Source organism: Dendrobium catenatum, unplaced genomic scaffold, assembly GCF_001605985.2.
Source record: "Dendrobium catenatum unplaced genomic scaffold, ASM160598v2 original_scaffold_76759, whole genome shotgun sequence".
Lineage (NCBI taxonomy): Eukaryota > Viridiplantae > Streptophyta > Magnoliopsida > Asparagales > Orchidaceae > Dendrobium > Dendrobium catenatum.
The window spans coordinates 558,618-575,773 of NW_021395205.1; the positions used below are offsets into that span (position 1 = coordinate 558,618).

The window sequence follows — 17,156 nt, forward strand, 5'->3', positions numbered from 1 at the left end:
AAATAGTCAATTAAGCTATTTCTTTTCAGCTGGACTAACATATTAATGAAAGAAAATATTTGGAGTTGCATATTATTTTAACTATACTATCCTAATTTCATCTTATCATTGACATGAATATAAAGTGGATGTAATTATCTCAAAGAACAATTGATTAAACTCAAATATTTTTTTTGAAATTGACATTGAATAAGTCACACGAGATAATCTTTCTTTAAAACATGAAAACCATGCTTTTTATGCCATAAAATTTTAATCATTCAAATTCAAACATATCGTCAAATTTGAGGCTGCTTTGTCTTCTAGGCTTGGGAGGAGAAAGACGATAAGTTTTTGTTTTTATCTAACTTGGATCTAAAGAGAAAATATGAAACGGTGAAGAGAATGTGTGTTGATACTTTTGATGGTGAGATTTAATTTTTATAAATCAAAATTATTAATTAATATTAGATTAATTATATATTGAAATGATAATATTTTATATTATATCAAAAATAACTAAATCATAAATAACTTATTTATAAAAATCCCTTCTTTCTGAAAAATAAAATTTCTGATTGATTATTACAATAATTGAAAATCATAGAGCATTTAATATCTAACAATCAATTAAATTTTAATTAAAATATTTATTTTTTATTCAAATATGTAAACACAACTTATTTTTCTCTTTTAAAATTTAAAACAGCAAAAATTGAATATCCTTGCTATCCAGAATCTGTTTCCCTGAGTACATTATAAAATTTAGTTATTATGAATAATGATATTGAAATATTCAACTTTAGAAGGTATACATCCCAAATACTTGCTTCTACGTTATTTTAAAAGAAAAACATAATAATTATAAAGACCAACCAAAAATATAGTATCTGTCTATAAACAATTTAAATTGATGAATCGTCACTCACCTAAAAATAACAAGATAAAACAAAATATATTTCAACTCGATTTATACTCATCTTCACTAAAGAGGATAAAGTCATCAATAGCTGAAATTACCAATTATGATTAAAAAACAAAAAATCACCAAAAATGAATAATTACTCTTCTATAAATAATAATTATAATTAACCAACTTATGTAAATTAGATAACTGGAAATTATAGATTGTAAAATTCATTGATGTAGAATAACTTAATATAATAACAATGAAAATCATACCATTGAATTAAAAACCCAGCTACATTGTTCTGCTCAACACTCAGAAATATATCTCATATTAAACTTTTTTTCAACTTTATTATTAACGTTTTAAAAGTAATCTATTAGCATGCAATTAAAAAACCTTAATTAACTTATAAGGAAATCCAACTTAAAAAAAAATATAAGTTTGTTTATTAAACTATAAACTGAATTTAATACCAGAAATACTTCACAAAAATGAATTATAGAAAATCAAACAAAATTAATCAATAAAAGAACAAATAAATTTATCATATACATATAAAATTATTATATACATTAATGAATTATATAAATCATTTATAAAAATTATCTTTATTTAATAATCTTAATATATAGATTAATTAACATATTATATATTATGAAAGTACTTTACTACATAATTATTTAATCTATGACTGCCAATTATATATGCAATACAAATGGGGCATTTAAATACTAGATATACTTAAAGCTTTCGTTTGGAGATATTTTTTCTTGTTTTTAATAAAAACACTTTCTAGTACCAAAATTAAATGTTTGTACTAGAAAGCTACTCTAAAAGCAATAAAAAAAAAACTATCCCAAACGAAACTTTAGACTTCATTTGGGACGGTTTTCTTTCTGCTTCTCAAAGCAGCTTCTTAATACAAAGAAACTACTTTAAGAAGCAATAAGAAAATCATCCCAAACGAAGCTTAGCATCTATCCCTACAGGTATTTTCTCTCATACTTCTAACAAAACAAGCAGAGGCAGAACAAGAAACTAAGATCTATATTATTCAAGCAAACATAACAGTGCTCATGTTCAAGAAGAGACTCATTGGATGAAGCAGCATTCGCATGTGTGATGTTGTAGTTTTAGGTTTCATTTGAGACGGTTTTTTTACTGCTGCTTAAAGCAACTTCTTAGTAAAAAAAATTTAATTTTTATAATAAAATTTTACTTTTAAAAGCGGTAAAAAAGCCATCCCAAACAAAGCCTTAATCTGATGCAATGGATGCTTCCAAAAGTTACAAAATACTCTAAGGACATATCAGAAAATGAATTCAAGAGACTTTACCCTGATGGGGAGAGCTGTTCAAATGATTTACAACATCACTTTTGGGGATTTTAATTTAGATGAAATGCCAGTTATCCAACCGAAATTTTCCTTTTTCTCAACGCTGCTGCCTTTGTTTCAATCGCGGCAAAAGAGCCAGCAAGATCTTTTTCCTCGGTCCCTGCAGGGAATTGTTGTAACCTTTCAAGTCAATAAGAATAAGCTTCAAATATATAAATATAAATATATAAGGAGAGCACAAGAATATAAGAGACAGCGGCTGCAGGGTATGTAGGTGAGCCATGTAGGAGACTCATCTAAACCAAAAGCTAAATAGAATACAATATGAGTTTAAACTAGCAAGCAAAAATACATGCCACAATGAACATTGGCTTAGATGCCACCGCCGCAACCTCTAATACCGCCGTTTGGGACGGCTTTATTATTGTTTCTTAAAACAGCTATCTAGCATAAAATTTTTATTTTTAGTACTAGAAAATTACTTTAAGAAGCATTAAGAAAGTCGTCCCAAATAAAGCCTAAATCTATTATTTTTAATTTTCTCATACATTTATTGTAACATTCTTATTCATGCCGCAATGAACTTTGGCTACCAATAACTTCTTTATTACCTATACTTAATTGCAGTTTTAAAAAATATACCTAAAATCTCCACAATATTCAATTATCACATAGCACTCAACTAAGAAAATTCATCATTTTACTTAAATAGTCTTGTTGGGTAACTTGGGTTTGATGCTTGCCGTCTTATCCTAAATTTGCACAGGTTATTTATATGACTTAAACTTGGAACAATGCTCGAAATTTCGACTTAACTTTAAAATTTATGTCCTCATTCCTCGAATAGGATTTCCAAGAAATTTAAACCTATTACACAAAGATTGCATTACATATTGCAGTAAATCTTCACAGGAAGTCATTATATCACACCCACTAAAGTGAAAGTTTGATTCTTGTCTCTAATTCAGATTAGCAAGTTATTACAGTCAGCTTGGTAAGGATATCATAAAGTTTAAGGGGCATTGTAATTAACCGAACAAAGAATAACATTAATGTCATAGTTATCACATCTTTGGATATGAAAAAGAGTTCAACTAGTTTCATAGAAAATAAAATAATGAGTTCAATAAAGCTAAAGCAACAAGCTAGCAAAAATAAGTTAAGGCCCAAATAAGTTAAAGCCCAAAGGTAGATAGTATTCATAGTAGCAAGCAATTTAGCAAAGGACGGCATCAATAAAACCAAAATAAATTTCTGAAAACCAACTAAAGTAAGAAACAACAACGTACCATGGGTATCCCCAACTCTTTCAGGTCACTGTCTCCCATTTGCCTGAGCGCTGCCATGTCAATCTGCCAACAGCAGCCAAAACCGTAAATCTCAAACAATTAAGCAGATCTTGCAAAGGAAGCTCAAGTCATCATACATAGACATGAAAGACAAGGAAGAATCTAGAAAAAAAATCTGGTATAATAATACAACAACATCAAGCCTTTATTTCACTACGTGAGGTCAGCATGAATTTTTTTCTCCAATGTGTCCTATTAAGATTCAAATTCTCACTTAAACCTAATAAAAAAAATTAATTTAAAAAACCTTCTAACCAAATCCTTATAGATCTATATCAACTTTTCTTAATATAGGTCAAATATAATATATCTACTCTCCTAACCGGATCATCGGAAAGCCAACATTTTATGTGGCCAAACCATCCAAGGCAATTCTCTCTAATTTTATATGCCACTAGATCTACTCCAACATTTTCACGTATATATTCATTTTACATTTTGTCTCTAAATGTAAAGCCACTCATCCACTTGAGCATCCTCAACTTTGCAATACTTAATTTTATAATACTTTTTGGTTGGGTAAAAAAATTACAATGAAATCAATGGATGAAATAGTTTCGCACATTTAAATAGTTGATATTTAACATATGACATAGTGCAGTTAAACATTCGTGATACTTTCAACAGCAACTATTTCAGAAATCACAAAAGAAACTGTACTAACGCGCCATTACATCAGGATAAAGAGCAGAATTAATACGGAACCTTCTAACAGAAGAAAATCAAAATAGGGTGATAGGAAATAGTACAATTGCCGCTCTAAAAATCATGTTTTTTATTTGCAGTCATAGTAAGAAGGAGAAGTACACTTTCCACTACTGCCATGAAAGCCCGTAGTATATGCTAAGGATACCAATCTACTCTATTATAATGGTAACAACTGATTAAAAAGGGGTAATTAAAGGCTGCCGCCTCTCTTGATTGAATTACCTACCATATGTATAGATTTAAGAAGCAAAGTTGAAACCTATGGGATAAATCCCATTTTCACTTTTTTATCATATTTTACTATAAGGAAAATAAATGATCCACCAATATCTGACACGTTTAGGAGAATAGGCAAGCAAAAATATACTAAGCATCGTTCAAACTCTTAAAATGACAAGATGATGTCTTGAATACCACTACGATAGAAAGATACTTTTCACATACATCACGTGCACATCCATTCTCAATAGAACACCAAAACATTATATCTAACTCTTCAATCTGTCTATTGTAAATATATATGTAGGCCACTAACTTTACAAATAGATTCACGTTTGGACGGCCATCCATAGATCCATGCATCTTTGTGATGGAAGCTTTTACACGTTTCTTGCTCTCTTATTCATCTAACTTCCATGAACGATCAAAGGCCATTCATGAATTTCTTTTCATTCTAAAAAATATCTCGTTCTATTCTTATGACTTTGGAACTTCCCCTTAGATTCATATATGAAAGTTTGTATAGCCATGAAAACTTGGTTATAAACATCGTATTTTGAATGATACCCTGCATTTGGAGAGGAATAGATGATTATATTCTTTATATCTTAGTTCGCTCTTTCCATTCATAAATCTTCAAACCCTTAGCAACACTATATCATAATGTATACAAGTACTATATGTTTTCAGTATTGTTTAATCCAACTCCAGAGAGATCTCATGTTATATCTCATTCAAGAGAAGGTTTAACGGCAGAAGCTAGCAAAATTCTCCAAGCCAGTATATGGAAATTTTTATGATGCCTATTGCCTAATCATAAGCGGATCCACTAAAGCCAGAACGACTTGCCTTTTCAAGAGGCAAACCTGCAAGACATTGGTTATACATAAATCTGCATCCAATGCTGATTGTTTTTGCATTATGCACTCTAAATACAGTTTATAATCGGTAATCAAGACTTAGCCTTTTGTCAGTATCTTGAACGAGGGAAACAAAAGAACAAGAAATTGTGCAGATGTTGAGAAAGGTCAAACCAAGCAATGCTAAGCATAATACCATGTATTGGCATAATAACTGGTGAAACACATAGTGAAAATTCAATATTTATCAACATAAGATAATTATGAGCATTTCCAAAACATTACTTGAAATAACGGAAATTAAAGTTTAAGGAAGACGGAATTACCTCCTCCGCCTGGAAGTTGATGGAATATTTTCCTAAGCCCAATGAATGCAGCAAGCCGCCAACAGTAAGCGGCACCTCAGGCTAACATATCAAAACAACACACAAGAGTGAGTTTGAAATTTTATTCAGATGAGAATCAGGAACATCTGTCGATTTTATTTAACCATGCAAAAATAGATAGAAATCAGCCCGAAATGCATAAATGACGACAGTCAATCTTAGAGCTAAAAGACTGCTTCATCCGATCTTAATGCATATGGAGATATGATGATCTGGTAATTTTGATCTATCGCAGTAAACATTAGAATATAAACAAATACCACTTTCCACGCTCAAGTTGCACAAAGGGCCAATGACTAGCAAGAAAAACAAAAACTCTAAATGGCATTACTTTTTTTTGCCCACCCAAAATTCCTCAAGGTAGGAATTTATCATATTGATCAAACCTAAAACCTTGAAAATAATTATAAGACCCTCACTAATTGGACTAGCTGGCACCCACAAAGGCATATAATTGAATTAAAATGCCACGTTAATTGAATCATAGACAACCTCGTGACAACCAAACAGTAATTAATCCTTGGAAATAAAAAGATCAGCCATATCGGGTAAAAGTGTTATCTTTGTATACTAACCTAACTTTTATAAAGCTAAGCTAGTAGTGTGGCAAAACTAAAATGATAATTTGAGAAGCAATTATATTCAAGGAATGGTGAGAGTAGCAAAAGGAAATTGATAATACACTTGTGTTGGAGTATCTTTGTGATGGAAGCTTTTACACGTTTCTTACTCTCTTTCCACTTTCCACTGCAGGGAATTGTTGTAACCAACTATTTGGGGTCAAATTTATAAAACATAAATTTTCATTTATACCTTTCGAGCGTTGCTTGAGATATTAAACATATTCTATGCAAATCCTGTTGAAAAATTCTTATAAATGCTACATTAGATCTAACCCTTCTCCATCAAAATCCTCCAACACTCACTTTCTCTACTAGTCTACTGAGTGCTTTATTTACTTCTTTGTTATATATGTCCAGACCCCCTATTACTTTATCTTCAATGGATGTCACATCAGCCATCTCTATTATCATTCCTTAATTTATCCTTTTCAATTTTTCTCACAAGATTAAAAAAAAAAGAATTCATAAAGTAAATTCCAAATAGTTGGGATAAGTCTAAAGATAATGATGGTGATGGAAATCATTTCTTTGTCAAAAGCGTCATGTTTTCTCTTAGCATCAAATATTTGTCCAACCTAAAAGGCAACCAACATATAGCACAATCTAACAAATAAAAAATATGGATTCACAACAATAACCAGACAAGGGTACCAAGTAATGATTAGATGTGCCAAGACTATTTACCGGTAATGAGTTAGTCTTAAAAATACAATCAATCAATACATACATACATATATATATATATATATATATATATATATATATATAATTCTAAATCTGTGCTATAATATAAATTTGACTGCTTGACTTTAAGCGTTGTGAGGCAACTTTAGCTTTTCATCTATCAAAAGGATGTCATGTACCATGTAATATACCATGCATTTTCAACAATTCATGATATGAAAAAAATAAAAAATAAAATGTGAACTCAATTCAATTATAGGCAGCTGCAAGTAAATGAAAATGCCACTGATTGGAACATGCTGATACTGATGATATAAGTGATGACTGCTTGGGTAAATAAACTCCAGTCATGGATAACAATGTAGAACTTAAAACCAACATACTGTAAACTCACCATATAAGAGCTTTTCTGCACAATGCCAGGAAGAGCACCCAAACTAGATTTTGAAGCATCAACTGGAACCACAGTTTTGTTCATGAAAGTTGCTGGTCTTGAAGTGTCAGGAATTCTTCTTGTTATATAAACTGCTGGCCTTGAGTCATCATAGGGCCTCACAGATGGATTATTTCTCACTTCATCGTAGCTTCTCCGTGGAGACAAATGCCTAGAAGCACCTAATAACCTATCTGGGGATCTGTGCCTTAGTCCATCCACTGTCAAGGAAGGGTAGGAGTTTCTGGATGAATCCAGCCGAAGCAAATCATCAGCACTTCTTGTAGGAGGTATTCCCCTTGAAATGGTTAGGGCCCTTGGTTCAATCATATTTTTTCTTGGCTCATTTCGTAGTGAGATACGAGAGCTTCGAGAAAGCTTTTCACGAAGATCTACACCATTTTGTCCATCAAAATCAACTACACTTCTGGATTGACCTTTGCTTAAGAGTTTGTATCTCAGGTCATCACGACTAAACCTGACATCTATTTTTGTTAAGATAAACACAGCAGAAAATAGTTCTCTTCCTTCCTTTTTTTAGGGTGTGTGCATGTGTGTAGCTCATATAATTCCAATGACAAAAATAGGATACTGGACATGAGCTGCCTTTCATCAGTCATGTGATTGTTACTCGAATCATAATTACTTGTCCGTTGCCTGTAAAACAAGGATTTTATATAAGGAAAATCAGCATGTCAAACAACTTAATATTGTAAAAATTGTGCATCAATCAATCCTTCAAAACATCAGCCAAAATGCTATAAAAATATTAAACATCCGACGACCCGGTTAGAAAAGTTGAGGTATTAGATTTGAATTATGTTATGAAAAGTAGAGGTAGACCTAAAAAGATTTGGTTATAAAATATTAGAAATGATCTTTCTTTATTAGATTTAAATGAGAATTTGACTTTTAACCGAACACAATGGCGAAAAAGGATTCATATAGCCAACCCCACGTAGTGGGACAAAGGCTTGATGTTGTTGTTGTTGTACCCTGGAATCTAGCTTTCTTAAGAGAGTAAGCATTTCTAAAACAACTTATTACAAATATACCACACATAGGAAGCGCAATTACAGAATGTATTATGGCTTCCAAAGTTTAGACTCTTCATAATACATCCGTTTGACCCTTACATCAAAGTACAACAACCTGTTTCCATTATTATGGCTTCAAAAGTTTAGATTCTTCTTAATACATCTGTTTATCCCTTATATCAAAGTACAACAACATGCTTCCATATTCTAATAAAAAAGGCATGTGAATCCCATCAATGTAAGGCTTGTTAAGGAGATTAATATATGCAGTCTTGCCCAACATTTCAAAGGTTGTTTCCATGAAACATACACTGGCCTACATCTTACTATTGAGGCTAACTAAACATTGTACTAGACCCACCCTATAGGTGTCTTTCATGTGATTATTGCTTGAAATAAATTTATTGTATAACAGTTAAAATGTTATATTTATGTTTCCAGCCAAAACTAATCTAACCCATTTATAATTTCTATTTTTGCAGTCTTCTTGCACTTTTTTATTTTTATGGTTAATCAAGAATAACAACAAACCTTATTCAGGTCTATGTAATCATTTTCTGTAGGCCTGAGTTAGAAGTGTCCAAGGACCAGATTCTGTGTCCAAACTGAAGCCTAACACGCATTGCAAGCAACCTTAGCTGGGACATTTAGATGATACACTTAAGTGAAGTAAAGTCATGATAGTTGTCACATTATGGTTTTCCATGCACGGGATCCTTGCAGGCAATTATCTGATGATGATCAAGTTATTGTTGTCATCACATGCACCACAGCTGCCTAGCAAATGCCACAGATGGCAGCTAGAAATCAGCTCATGTAAGAAGTTACAATGCTAACTTAAATTGCTAAATTTCTGTGAAGACAAAATCTCTTCTGTGATCAAATTCCCAAAGAAAAAAAAAAAACCACATTCAAAGGAATGGGCCCAGGTTAGTGTTTTAACTTTAGTGCTTCAAGTGCCGTCAACAAATATGCCTGTATTTTTGGAAACATATTTGAAACTGGGGCAAATAACAGCGGTCATAATGCAACTAAAAAAGGGGGAAATAGAAAAAGATATCACTCATACTCTTGACTTAGCAGTATTAAAAAAACACCACTTAAAATGAGAATCAGTTTCACGCAGAATCCACGAGAAGGTAACACCAGCATGAGAAAATTTTTTTTACTAATTATTATTATTTACAGGTTTTTTATTCTCTCATTCGTCATGGGACTATTTTAGAAGGCTTAAGTTGATAGATCACTTCTCTTCTAGATTATAAAATTAAATGTATGAAAATTTTGAGAGACTCATTTGTAAATTGGACCCTCGCCATATATTAAGCTTCAAAACAATAAACAATCTCTTTCTTTATCTCTAAAATATTTAAAATTAAAATTTAACTTTAACTTTTTGATACTGACAAGAAAGAAAGTTAATTTCAAAGTAATTATTGATATTAATTAAGAAGAGAATACTATAACTAAACAATGGTATGATAGGTATATTAGATTACATATTATATGGATTATTAGACCTACCCCTTCTTAAATACAAAGTTCTTTTCCCTCACACAAATAAAGAAAAAATTCAAAAGAGAGAGAGAATGACACATTCACATTTTGAAATGGAGCTTCTCCCTGCTCATACGTTCCAAAATTTTCAATAAAAAAAATTATCTTTCCTTATGACAAAACATGTAGTGTATAGATATGTATATAAGTGCATTCAAAGGATGAATCCACATACCAGAAATATAAGTAAGATTAAAGGCTAGAAAATAAAAATTTGAAGAATCTGGCTTGCACAGGGCCAGAAGATTAGAAGGATAATCCAACCTTTATAAAGATTTTTTCTGAACATATGATACGTTATATATATATATATATATATAGAGAGAGAGAGAGAGAGAGAGAGAAAGAGAGAAATCTTAAGCTACATGCAGCACCTATTGCCAATAAGAACTCTTCATTTCTAATCTTGCATTTTTATGTAGAAGCTTCTCAATAAAAAGCCGTGAATTTTTATGTAGGAGCTTCTCCATAAAAAGCCGTCTAGCAGATGATACAAACAATGTTAGATAAGTTCTGAAGTGTATAAGATGATCCATGATATACCTCAAACCCAAAAAAACCAAAAAAAATAACAAAAACAAAAAACAAAACGTAAAAACCTTTTTCTATACTGATTTTCATGCAGATGTTGCCCATCCAAATTGCTCCCCAACCTTTCTCTAACAGATCTCTTTCCCTCCAAGTATGGAGCATAGTCAGAGCTGCTAACGTCAGAGGTGGTCCTTGCTCTTTTGACAACCTGCAACTAATTATATGAGAAAACTGAAATATAAAATTAAGCGTAAAAAAATCTTAAAATCAACCCCCAAATTGTAGGGGGCTGTCAAAATGCAATGCTATCCCGAATAGCATGTGCTTTATAAAATATCTTAATAAATCAATAACTGTTGGTAGAATAATAACATTATAAAAAAGTTTCTCATTTTTTTTGTTCTGAAAATGACTAAGCAATTATGTTAGTGTTGACCCGTAACTGTATACAAAAGAAAAAAAATAATAACGTACCTGTTCGGCGCCGAATTCCGCACGTCGCTCACGACTGATGTCGCGTCCCCACATCTCCGCACGATTTAGTGTCGTTAATAGGGAGGGAAGCAAGGCATTCGGTTCTTCTCACTCTCACGCCCGCTCTCTCTCGATCTTGCTCGCTCCGCTCTCTCCCTGCACGGAACGAAAGCTCATATACTCATATCCACCACTCAAATAAGAACAAAGAAAAAGTCTATTATAACACTTAACTAGAATTTAAAAATGTCCCAAAGCATCTGCCTTTGCTAAATTAAGTTAATACCTTGTAAACTACAATATAAGTGGAATACAAGAACTTCCACCTCGTTAAAGATCTAGCAGCACTAAAAATAGACTTCAATGAATAGGCCTCGATCTGATTACAAATTGAGAATATCATACACACATACACCATAGCTCTTATGACAGCACACTTAGCTCAGAGGTGAGTTATTTACCTTATAGGTGTAATGACCATTGGTCCAAATCCAATAGTTGAACCTTATATAAATCTTCCTTTTGTGTGCCATGATTGAAAGTATCTCCTCTAAGCCATTCAAAAAGTCAGAATCATAATCCATAACCAACCCTAAAACCAATGCCAATGACATGAGAAATCTATTGATCATCCCTTGCTCATACCACCAAATATATATATTTGTCAAACACACTAAAGACCAAACTAGAAGGAACAAGAAACTGTCTAGGGATCATAAGAGCATACAAAGCAGCTAATACTAGGAAAGCCAATACATTTTAGAAATATAAAGCAAAAACTCAAAAGCTAGATATACATTAACAAGATAAAATATCATTCCATCATTTTCACTCACAGGATTTTTATGTTGATTTGGAAGTAGTAGAAATCAAGTAGAGATTCCATTGAAAATGACAATCAAAACACAATGCTGCATTTACATCACTATGATTAACACTATTCTAAAACTTTCCACCTTAAAAGTCATAATCTAATCTGTCTATCATTTGAGCCTAAAGTTATGTTAATTTGGGAAAAAAAATCCAATTTCACTAAAATTAAAAAAAATTAAAACAAAATTAAAAAAAAAAAACTCAATCTTAAAGCTGTATTAATTGTTAGATACAATTTTGTACTTACAACTAATGCTTTGATAATCATTTTCTAATATGCTTCCAACCAACCAATCATAATCTCAGTAGCATATATTGACATTTCTAGTTTGGGCCCTATAGCAACATCAATATGGAAAAAGCAAGACAGTATCAATAAAAAGCTGGGGACTATGGCATCATTTGCATTCCTGTGACTTAAGGAAATGAGAACTTTAAAGTTATCTTATCAAAATATTGCAATACTATTCCACTTAAACATCAGAGTAGAATCAATGAGTATATCTTACAATATATACCATGCACACACAAATGGCACATGCATGTGGTAATGTTAACTTCTAGCATCTGCAATTGAAACCACAATCTCAATCGTTAATAGATAATACCTAAACATTACAGGAATATTTGGAGGGTTATGAAGCAATTAGAGTTGGCTTTAGGAACCACATTGTCATTTCATTTTTGTTGTGTTGCACCTATTAATTGTATGCTACTCGAATATTTTAGCATAACTTCTAGTCATGTAACCTTTCATACAACTATTTGCCTTTCTAATCCTTTCATATCAATTTTAATCTCTACATCCTAATGATGCAGACATGCCTAAATCACCCAATCAATTTCCAACAATATTATATCTTCTATAAGTGCTAGTTTGATTAATTCTCTCATATAATCATGTTTAATCCATCCTCCCTAATTTCACATCATGCCCATCTCAACATTTTTATTTTTATCAATTAAGATGTGGCTATCAGCAATTTCTTTATATCTCAAACTCAATAATATAGCACAGTAGGCCTAAATGCAGCTTTATAAAATTTTCCTTTATACTCTCTTATATTATCTCATTTCATAATACTTCTTAAGCACTTCTCCATTTTAATCAAATTGCAAGTTTTGGAAAATATAGTATATTCATTTTCTTCGCATCATAAATAAAAGATATTAACACACGTAATTATCAGTTTACATTGCAATAATATTAATTGTGATTATCAATTTCACACCAAATTAACTATCATAAATCCAGTCTTTTCTTTAAGAATAATGTTTCATATCTTCTAAGAAAATTATCCATTATTCTATCTTAACTTATCTTAACAATGGTCTAGCTTGTTAAAACTACTCAACTAACTCATTTTCAAATAGCATAGACCAAGGCACCTCATTTCAAACATCCTCTATAGCCTCTCCATAGACAATCTACAACAGTACAGACTAAGCTTTGATAATTCATGTAGAGCCTAAGGGTACATATTTCTATATTTTCACGTACATGAATAAGTAAATGTGCATGAACAAGCCCATGGGAATGCAGACACTTATGTGCTCACACACATGCTCTAGCAAAATTAGCCCAAACATTTTTTATGTGGAACCAACATAAATTTCATCTAGTAAGGTAAAACCAAACATTTATTAATGTGACAAAACTAAACCTCAAATGTTGCATCTAGTCCATAAATTTCAAGATAATGTAGACCTTCTGCATGTGTGTGCATGATGATATATTATATGATGCACCTTCTAAATCTATCCCTAATGTTGAGATGCAAGTCAATGAGATCATGATTTAAATTGAATTTGTTTTAGTTTACATTCAAGTTGGCTTATCATTTTATGAAATCAATATCTAGTTTTTATGAAACTTACCTTTGAAGATTCAAATGGTGAATGGTTTGAAACTATGCAATGACATTAATAATGTCAATTGACTATTCACCTCAACACTCAAGTGATTCATTTAACTAATCTACGCACAAAAGTTCTTAACTTGCTCTAGTGTTAACCCAAAAGAAGCTTGAACTTCATTGAGCTTGTTTTGAACTGATCCCTAGCTCAAACATAATTTAAAGTTAAACTCATGTTGAGGATTTCTCAAAAATTAATTCAACTTGGTAAAAAAAATTAAGAATATATATATAGCGTAACATCTAAATATCGACCTAATTGGCACATTATACAAAGGCATTTGCTTCTTGTAATAGGTTTCAATTCAACCCCTCCCTCTAATACCCCTTTGTTTATATGATTTTAGTCAGCTTAGATTTGATTTCAAGTTAACTTAGTATAAGAATCATGTTAAACTTAGAGATTACAAGATTATGGGGCTAATCAATGCATTGTATAGAGGCATGCATCAGTACTTAGTTCAATCCCTCTCTCAAACATCCATTAGCATTTTAACTCTATTCCAGATGGATTTGAGTTCAAATTGGCTTAGCATAAAAATTATTGAGTCAAGTTAAATTCCATATTTAAAGTTCAATTTCAGGATGGCTAAATTCAATTATACTTTTTTATCATACCGACCTAGTTTCATAATTTCATATAAAACAAAAAAAAGAGAGAAATAGGCATGTCTGCCAAGAGAAGGTTGTCTAACTTGGAAATTACAATTTCAAGGGCTCCAATAGATCAATGAGGAATGGATATCCTATGTAAGTCATAGCTCCCATCACTCCTGAGGACAGCTACGTACATCATAACTCCCATGTGCCAACAGAAGGTTCTTAGACGTGGAAGTTATAATTTCAAGGGATTCACGGATTAATAAGCAAAGGATATCCTACAAAAACCATACCTCCCCTACTACCCCAGCAGACAACTACAGGCCCAAATACTCTCAAGTCTCAGCTCTCAAACCAAGAAATAAAACCTAAAACCAAAGTCCATAAGCGAATAAGCTTAGGCATAAAATTTCACAGAAACCAAGATACAATAAAATGTTAACTTGCCCAGACCATTCGGTAGCGATGGACAACATGAACTGGAGACAGAGCTAAGGAAGTGCACCTGACCGCTCCGACCCAGCGTTATGGTGACTTGCTGTCGAGCAGACATCTTCTCTCAGCCTCCTTCCTAACCAGAACCTAACTACAAAAAATAAAGATTGACCATATCAGCCGCAGCCAAAGTGGCACATGAATGCAAACCCTAGAAATAATCAGGAAAGGGGACGAAAAGGTTGACATAGACAAAGACCGATGAAAGTGAATGGGAGATCCAGACTCACCGTATCAAGGAGTGGTGACGGAGGCTCACGAGAAAAAAAAAAATCAGTTTCCAGGACGAACGGCCGGAGCTCCGCCGAAGCACGCTGGCAGCCTGGCAGTTAAAATGAGAAAGGAAAGCCGAATCCGAAATTTTCAAAACTAAAAGGGGCTTACAATTTAGCGGATATGACAGGTCTTTTCTCTCCGATTTTATATCCCTGGCCTGGTTTACCGCTTTCATAAAGGCCGACAATATTCATTCATCTAATGGAGTTTTGTATGATTTCGGAAACTTTAGACCATCGGATTGGTCGCTCAGTTATTGAGTTTTTTTTTAATATTTTTTTATTCACTCCCCACATAAAATTTAAGTTCAGTTTGCAATCATTTTTTATTATTTTTTAAAATAATTTTTTACATTAAAAATTTATTTTAGAAAACAGTAAAAAATTTATCTCAAATGAAGTCTTAATAACCTTTGTTGGCTAGTATATTCGGAGAGTGAGAGAATGTTTCATTCTAGTAATGAATGTATCTTTCATACACAAATAGATAATTAATAGAAAAAAAACACCATAAATTTTTTAACGTGGAAAACCACGTGGCTTTGCCCAGGTGAGAAGACTCCATATACTTAAGTGAGTTATAAAGCTTGACCCGTTCCTTAACTTAGAGAAGATGAAATCACAATGTGTTGGAGAGTTGGTCGAACTTTTTATAAGTATTTAGGAGCTTGTAATGATCGTAGTCAGACAATGGAAGTCAGGAGTCTGGTGGTAATGGCTGGGAGAAGATTCAGCAGGTGTTGGGGCCGGGAGGTATCTGGCGTTAGTCAACGGTCGAGCGGATGTTCAGGGGTGATGCAGGATCGGGTGGTGGTGGAGGCCAAGAAACCATACGGTGGTCCAATCGGCTAACATAAATTTGTCTACGGTGGTGTTTGGGTGGAGCTCTAGGTCCTTAAAGTCTCAAAGCTCTCGCCAATCTCAAGCCAAAAATTCCCCTTCATAAAAGAGAATATGGGCGTATTTATAGATTTTTGTGAATGATATACCCCGTAATTATATGAGGAATAAGGAACAATTCCTTAGCATTGCATCGGGAGGCCCAAATAGATTTCCTGATCTACTCATTTATTCAACATTTAAATGTCTTAATGATGTTATAATTGAGAGATTTTAAGCTCGTTGGATTTTTCTCGTGAAGAAGCTATATTCGACTATAAGTATGCTTTATTTGAATATCATTTGGTCATCCAATTAATATTTTTAAACTTTTAAATGCGCTTTGGTCACTTGATTTGAGTCTTCTTGGGCTCGGATTGGACCAACTTTGACGTTGTTGGGTTAGTCTCTTTGAAGTGTTTAATTTTATTATAAATTTATTGAAATCGGAATTTTGATGGTCATGAACTTAATTTTGGAAGTTGTCAACCTAAATATGCCTCAAAAGTTGTGCTCAATCAAGGAGTTTTTTTGGTGGCGTATCAATTTCAAATATAAGCTCATATAATATACGAGATAATAAAAATATAAATATTATATTATAATTAAAAATAATGATTATTGTTGGCTTTTTTTTTTTTTTTGCAGTAGTAAAATGAGTCTTTTGTATTGTAGTTTTGCGTTAGAATCCAATGTGCAAACAGATAAATGAAAGAGCAAGAGTGACATCAAATTTTTTACATGTAAAAAACATAAAAGGAAAAAAGAATGAGGTCCTGTGCAGTTAAAATGATCCTACTATGTGAACATTAATTATAGAGATTTATATATGACTTAACATAGATATGACATTATTACAAAAGCATGGAGCTATTTATATTTTTTTATAATGACTTATATATGTAAAAAATCCATAACACTTCATTGCATGGCCTGTATTAATTAACTTGAATATAAAAGTGCTTGTTCAATATTTAAATACCTTAATGTTATTGAAATGTATAACACTTAGGCTTGTTGTATTCATCTTGC

The 17,156-nt window shown here is 32.2% G+C and overlaps 1 protein-coding gene across 3 annotated transcripts; it reads right to left on the minus strand.

Annotated features, from left to right (window-relative positions):
* Positions 1 to 1,917: 1,917 nt before the first annotated feature.
* Positions 1,918 to 15,348, minus strand: LOC110095204. Of its 3 annotated transcripts, none has more exons than XM_028691854.1 (9): positions 15,201 to 15,348; positions 14,929 to 15,061; positions 11,548 to 11,636; positions 10,681 to 10,820; positions 8,080 to 8,144; positions 7,449 to 7,972; positions 5,689 to 5,768; positions 3,515 to 3,598; positions 1,918 to 2,385 (listed from the first exon to the last, which is right to left on the minus strand). In XM_028691854.1, exons 2-8 carry the CDS (start codon positions 15,026 to 15,028, stop codon positions 3,535 to 3,537), a joined length of 1,062 nt encoding a protein of 353 aa, XP_028547687.1. In that variant the 5' UTR covers positions 15,029 to 15,061; positions 15,201 to 15,348; the 3' UTR covers positions 1,918 to 2,385; positions 3,515 to 3,534. The 3 variants fall into 3 exon arrangements, with proteins under 3 accessions (XP_028547687.1, XP_028547686.1, XP_020676313.1); XM_028691853.1 differs by having other exon boundaries at positions 3,515 to 3,577; positions 5,688 to 5,768; XM_020820654.2 differs by lacking the exon at positions 11,548 to 11,636 and having other exon boundaries at positions 3,515 to 3,577; positions 5,688 to 5,768; positions 14,981 to 15,061.
* Positions 15,349 to 17,156: the final 1,808 nt, after the last annotated feature.

Bases quoted from the DNA above. Each gene is read 5' to 3' on its own strand.
- LOC110095204 (XM_028691853.1), bottom strand. From the start codon at position 15,028: ATGTCTGCTCGACAGCAAGTCACCATAACGCTGGGTCGGAGCGGTCAG. The intron at 11,637-14,928 runs GTCTGGGCAAGT...TGAATGGCTTAG, and splicing joins TTGTCCATCGCTACCGAATG to AGGAGATACTTTCAATCATG. The intron at 3,578-5,687 runs GTAATTCCGTCT...TGCTGTTGGCAG, and splicing joins TCAACTTCCAGGCGGAGGAG to ATTGACATGGCAGCGCTCAG.